The sequence below is a fragment of the Lygodium microphyllum genome, chromosome 10, assembly GCF_053477565.2.
Source record: "Lygodium microphyllum isolate KBCC chromosome 10, Lygodium_microphyllum_v1.1.10, whole genome shotgun sequence".
Lineage (NCBI taxonomy): Eukaryota > Viridiplantae > Streptophyta > Polypodiopsida > Schizaeales > Lygodiaceae > Lygodium > Lygodium microphyllum.
Window position 1 is genome coordinate 87,066,360 of NC_141144.1, and position 6,872 is coordinate 87,073,231.

At 41.9% G+C, this 6,872-nt stretch overlaps 1 protein-coding gene across 1 annotated transcript in view; it reads left to right on the top strand.

Annotated features, from left to right (window-relative positions):
* Positions 1–6,138, top strand: part of RAP74 (transcription initiation factor IIF subunit alpha RAP74) — a 50,392-nt gene extending 44,254 nt beyond the window's left edge. Inside the window, exons 4-9 of the mRNA XM_087686538.1 lie at positions 2,491–2,864; positions 2,970–3,085; positions 3,677–3,817; positions 4,298–4,531; positions 5,124–5,348; positions 5,431–6,138. Of these exons, the coding sequence (XP_087542664.1) occupies positions 2,491–2,864; positions 2,970–3,085; positions 3,677–3,817; positions 4,298–4,531; positions 5,124–5,348; positions 5,431–5,520 (1,180 nt within the window). The 3' untranslated portion in view covers positions 5,521–6,138. The remainder of the gene's footprint in view (positions 1–2,490; positions 2,865–2,969; positions 3,086–3,676; positions 3,818–4,297; positions 4,532–5,123; positions 5,349–5,430) is intronic.
* The last annotated feature ends 734 nt before the right edge of the window (positions 6,139–6,872 follow it).

A 6,872-nucleotide genomic window follows, 5' to 3' on the forward strand; every position in this document is an offset into this window, starting at 1 on the left:
TTAAGGTGGTGTGCAAAAATTTTGGTAAGGAGGCAAGGAATTGAGGGTTGTAGAAATCAACTTATTTTCATTAACAATTTTGAAGAAGTTGCTTCTTGAGATTTTTGATCCTCGTGAGATGCTTGGCAATGTCATCTCCTTCATTCATGCTAAGATTATGAAGCTCATGCTCAAATACATGATGCAAGCTTTATTTTGAGTTTGGTAGATTGACTCAAGAGTTTCCAATGCAATTTGAAAGTGCAACATGGGCAGATATGGGGAATAATAGATTGCTTTATGGTCAAAGCAATCATTGACTGGCTTGGGCGGCATTATGGGAATCCCATCACTGTTGCTCTTCACTTCGAGGTGATGGTTGGGATGCTGATGCTGAAGCTCCTGCTACTACTTGGGCAGTCGTATGTCCACCTGATAAGGATGATGATGCCAATGTAGAAGAGGTGGATATAGTTGTGGTTCCTGTATGAGGCTCTCGCCATGTAACCACATTCTGGAGGCCTCTTACGAGTAACATATTCTTTAGTATTAAGCTTCAAAGAGAATAGTTAGAACCATCAAGTTGGTTCTCAAAGGTGGCGCAGCCAAAGATATCTCCTCTAGATGTAGCAAAGGGTTATGCCATTCTCATGCACTCGATTTCACCATACAAACAAGTGCAAATCCAAATACAAATAGTCTTCTCTTTAACAACAACTAGGTGCACTACTAGACTGGTGAAAGTACAAGATTGACTAGTGTGTACACAAGACACTAAGATAAGACAGATGTAAGGTGTTATCACCAAAGTGTATCAAGAACAAGATATACACTTGAATGAGGTTAACAATGGCTTGAAGATGTGTGTGGTAACAAGACAATCTTTTAGTTAGAGTCTAACTTAAAATCCCCAAAAGAATAAGCATCGAGACACTATGACGATAATCACGTGTGAATGCAGCTTTAATACAAATTTATTGGTGGGCAACTTAGTGGATCTTTGGCTGTGGTCAACTAGATGAAATGTATGGAAAGAGAGGAGACTATTCTGTTGTAGTAAATGAAGCATTTGTGAAAGTAGTTTTCCACCTCAACAGTTGACATGTTGATTGTAGCTGAAGACGTGGCTGGAATGCCAAAAATTGCCCCTTAGCTTCACAGCTAGCTTCACAATCAATGTGCCTGAGCTTTCTTGCAATAGAAGGCCCAAACATGGATTCCCCAAGAGCTAATGCTGCTCAGTGCTTGGCTAGAGTTGTCGCAGCAACAATTCTTGCAAGAGAGCTATCACTTATCTTTAAACTTTGTGCTAGCTGCAGGGCACCTTGTAAAGAGTCATGTGAAGTATAACTGGTCAAGTAAAAGCCTTTGCATAGAAGCCAACAATGTGGAGAAAAAAAGCATAGTAAGATCTGAACTTTTGGGTAGAATTTGAGGCTCAACTAACAAAAGAGCCGAATTCACAATTTAGATGGACCTTTTGGCTCATTTCTATACTTGTTCTCTTGACTGTATAGGTGCTCCACACCTCGCACATTGATTTTGTATCTAGTAGTGTAGATTCATACGCTTTTTGGTTCTTTAAACATTTCCACTTGTGGTCAGATTCCGTATAATAGCCTTCACAAGCATAAGGATAGTTAGACCACTCACTCACTAACTTTTGATTCTCTTATCCTTACTCTTTGAAGGAAAGATAATGGAAGGAAGGACGAAGATATTCAGCTTTGATACCGATTGTTGGTGCAGAGGGAGAAAAGAGAGAGAACAAAAGGGATTGTACAAGATTAGGCATGAGATTGTAGGTGCGTGCACACACGCACTTCTAATAGAAAATGGTCCTTTTAAAGGGGAACTTCCCTTTACATTAGTGAAAAGTGTGCTGCTTACCATACGTTGCTGTGTGTCACAAATACAAATGCCAAGTGTACTCATAGGTGTCACATTGGCTAGAATAGTCCTTGCAAAGGAAGTTCACATATGAAAGCATTCTTTTACAATAGTAGATATTCACATACCCAAAACTGCTTCTAAGGATGAAGTATGGGGCTAGTTTGCACAACCCCCTGTCCATGCAAAATATGCACTTGATCTTCTTGGCATAGAGCCGGCTCTTGAGAAGGGTTTGGAATGAAATCTTTAGATGAACCAGGGGTTTTGAATATACTTGCATGTCATCGAAGAACAGTTGTACAAAGTCATCTAGGTATGGTGAATGATATCTCATATCAGTTGGTTAATGTTGCTAGAGCATTTGCCAGTCTGAATGGCATAACCAAGAATTTAGTGTATGAACAAACTCTTATCTGAGAGATAGGGTCCCGAGAAATGAGCTGCTGACTGTGTCCCAAACTGTGATGCTTAGCAGAGCAGGCTATGCTGCAGGGTGGAAGTTGCTCAACTGGAGAGAGTAAGGTGGGCTGTACAGGACGTGCCAACTGATGAACTGTATGAGAGAGAGAGAGAGAGAGAGAGAGAGAGAGAGAGAGATGGCTGATAAAAAGTCATTAGGTATAATTTTCACAAGGTTCCTCAGTATAAGCAACTTACTTTGGAAGAAGCAGAAGAGCAAATGAAAAACCGGCGGAAGACAGCTGATGGTTATCAAAGATGGATGATGAAAGCTGCAAACACAGGTGCAGCTGCCTTTGGTGAAGTTGAAAAAGTCAGTGGAGGTGGCGGTGGTGGTGGCGGTGGTGGTTTTCGGCGACGGGCAGATGATGAGGACGATCCTGCTTTCTCAGACAAAGGAGAGGAGGATATGGATGATGAGGAAGATAGAAAGAATCGGCTTGGTATGAACAAGAAAGGAGGTGAGGAGGATGATGGTGAGGAGCCGGCCAAAGGTGATGATATTGATTTGGAAGATGATGAAGCAGAGAAAGGTAAAACTGTAGAGAATGTATGGTTTTCATTCTACTGGCTTTAACTACGGTGAAGATCATGTTCTTTGCTGTTAATATTAAAGTGAGAGGCTCTTAAACCATTAGGTGATGATTGGGAACATGAAGAGACCTTTACGGATGATGATGAAACTGTTGGTAATGATCCCGAGGAAAGAGAAGACCAGGGTCCAGAACTGCCGGCTCCACCCGAAATTAAACAGGTGAGCGAATTACGCAATCTATCAAACATGGATTTAAGGGAAAACATGTTAATTATATTTGGAATGTCAAGGGCTAGACATATTATAATATTGTATGCTTGCAGGCAAATCATTTTATTAACCTAGACATATTATAATATTGTATGCTTGCAGGCAAACCATTTTATTAACCTAGATTTCTTTCATTTTTCAGAACCAATGTCGTTATGTCACTGCATTTACAGAACCAACAAATATTTGAATGTACTAATAAGGTGAAATAGGCCGTGTTGTAGCCAGTGTGATGCAATGCGGTGGTTGAAGCCTCAATCTGCTGGCCACTAGATTCAGGTTTCTGTTGGGTTGAATGAGGACTTCTGTCAATTCTGTGTTGTCATGCCGTGACCTCATGCTCTAAGTCCTGTAAAATGCTGGTATTTTGTGGTAACTTTGCAGCCGACTAATTATGCACTGATTATTTTATCATTATTTGATTGCCTATTCCTTATTGAGACATTAGGGTGGGTAAAATTTGGAAACAAAGTCGTGGAGCTTTTGTAAGATACTTGTGCTGCTTAGTGTCGCCCACTCACATCAAGGCTTGTGCTGCAGGAGGAAGAGGACGAGGAAGGAGAACAGGAGAGTGGGCAGCAGGAGAAGGGTGGTTTAAGTGAATCAGGATTGGAATTAAAAAAGCTTCTTGGAAAATCTGCTGGTTTAGATGAGTCGGACGATGAATCCTCGGACGAGGATGTAAGCCACGCGTCCTTACTGTTGCTTTGTGACAATGTTTGTTTTTGAGTAACATAGCAATGCTTGAAATTTAATATCAAAGTTTCTATCTAATACATGCATTTTCTTTATTATTTCAAGTATTTGCCATAGCTCGTAGCTTACCTTTCCAATATCCTGAGGCAGACACCCATGCTGGATTTACTGGGTCTTCAATTAAAATTTCTCGTGCACTGTTGTGATATTTTAACTCCTCCAAATTGTCCTTCTTGGCCTTCCGATTTCTACTAATTTACCTTGGATTTCTGATTTCTGTGGTATTTGAAGCTGGTGCTCCCGAGTAGATCGTGATCTCTGGGCTTCTTACTCTAATCTAAATATGAAGCCAATGCAACACACATTCTGTGTGCAATGATGCCTTCTTGTTTCAGTTTCAAGCATAGAGCTCCTAATAAATCAGTTTTTGGTAAACTGGAGAGTTGCTGTGTTTGTTGACGGCAGGGTGATATGGACAAGGAAGACATATCCTCTCCAGTTCTTGCTCCTAAGCGGAAAGAGCCCGTGAAAGAAGAATCTGCAGAGACAACACCTGCAAAACCTGCAGGAGTAGCACCTGGAAGATCTACTCCAGCTGCTACAGGGGCTTCCAAGGGGAAGCGCAAGGCAAGTGCTGATGAAACAAAGTCTGTTACTCCAGCGACTGCTAAAAAGGCCAAGGCAGAACCAACTCAAGAGGCACGTATCTGAACCTAATTAGAAACTGGTATTATTATGGTGCAAAAATAGGGGAGATAATTTCCATTCACGTCCTTCAGTCTCCCTGGAAAGTCCTCCATTTTTTGCAAAATCAACAAAATTTGCCTGTTTCTTGCCTCTTTTGGTGAGGACTCCGGTGGAAATTAGGAAGGTTCGTTTGTTCGTCCTTTCCGTGTAGGAACCTCCCTCCCGTCCGTACAACTTGAGCGAAGCCATATATAGACACCAGCCTGTATTAAACTGTCACCATTTTCTGATGCATTTTCTCCTGCCCTAGTGAATTTGCTGGTGGGATACTTCAACCTTACAGAGAAGAGCTCAGAGAATCGAGCTTTTATATCTCTACAGATTCTAATCCCGAAAGCCGATTCCTCTCCTGATGACTCGATTGATTAGAATCAGGCTATCTCAACTCTCGTTGATTCTTTTTCAACATAACTTGTTTATGGAACCTAACTTGTTTACGCCAGTCGTCCATAGGACCTCCTTACCAGTTTCAGCAAGCACGGGCTTTCTTTGTCGAGTAACCATTGAATGTCGTGATGGTGATGAAGGCAATCTAATTCTGCAGGATGCAAAATCTTCATTGCCGTCTGTAAAGAAGGAACCTGCTGGAGGCTCATCCAAACCGGGTACATCACCTCCTAAGGTCGCAGCTGCAGCACAAAGTCGCCCCACCTCTCAACCCAGTGGACCTGTCACCGCTGAAGAAATAAAGGCAGTCCTGAATTCAATGGGGCCTGCAAAGAGCCACGACTTAGTTAGCAAGTTTAAAAGTCGGCTAACAACCCCCGAGGTAATTCCAGAGGCGATGGGTTGGTTCAAATACCATCTGGATGATCTCAAAAATTGATGCTTATGTTACCTTGTGGATGCAGGATAAAGCTGCGTTTGCGGCAGTGCTGAAGAATATATCTCGTATTCACAAGACAAATGCAGGTAACTTCATTGTGTTGCGTGAAAAGTAGAGCCTCTCTCTGCAGAGCACAGTAAGTTCTGAGGTGTGAGATATGGAGCTAAAAGCTGTCCTTGATAGTTGCGGAAATTGATTGTTACGGTACTTTGGATTGGCTGGATGGCAATAAGCCTGGTCTGGAGCTAAACACAGCACTGTGCTAGTCCAGTCGCAATATTTTTACTGTACCATGTGCACACCTAAAGCTAAGCCACCACCAAGTTGAGGATTCGGGAGTCGAAGCAATTCATATGGCCTCTCATGTAGGGTTATTTGTTGTATATTATCCATGAGCCCTCACACCTCATAGCCCTACTACAGGCTTCATAATCATGGCCTGCTTACGGCAATGCTGGAGCTCTTGATATCATAGAAGATGGTACTGCAAAGTGCCAGACTAGTGTAATAACAGGAGCTGTGTGCACTGCAACAAGAGCTTCTCTTGATCTCACCTTCTTAGAAGGCTGGTCAAGTCTTGACCTAAACGTCTGATTGCAAGTATATTAGCTGACAGATAGCAGTAACTCGTGCTGTAAAAAGGGTAATTGAACGCTTGGTTTCTTTTGTTTCAACTTTAATGTAAGTGATGCTAATGGTAATCCAAGATAGCAGTTGCTCAGGCTGGCAAAAATGGCATGTTGAATGCTCGATTTCCAAATACTTCTTAGTTGCCGGATTTTCTCTTATTCATTCGAAATACACCTTAATTGTTAACGGATTGTGTGTGGTAAGAAGTTTATTAGACTGTGTGAGTTTGCTTCCAGCCTCCAGCAATGGACTGCCATCATCAAATTACTCTTGCATTAAAAAAGTTTTTCGAAACCTCTGTTGTTACCCTTGGCTCCTTAATTAAGATAAGTCTATTGTGACCTCTTGTTACCCTTGGTTCCTCAAGATAATCTTCCATTCATTCTACATGTCAATCCTCACGTTATTGGGGACCATGACATCTCCACCTGGGGTGGGGGGCTTATCTCTAGATGGTGGTGCATGGTTGGAATTGTTTTGGTCTACAATACCATCAAATGTGTGATTATCCCATTGTCCAAGGGAAGCTCTTTACACCAAGGCATGGTTGTGCCAATCTATCTATACAAGTATGTTCATGTGCACACCCTCACACAAGCGCATGGACACATTTACATGTATGCACTTATGCTATATGTATATTGCATGCATGCATGTAGGTTCGTTTTCTAGTTTAGAGCAACTCACCCCTTGCCAAGTAAAGGTGCGCATTTAAGAAAAGTCCATTGGATGCTTGAAGTTGTAAGAGTGCACGATCAAGTGAAGTAAAGATATGCATTGATGGCATTGGACATTGACATTGGTCCGAATGGGACAACTTTCGGATTGATAGTTTTC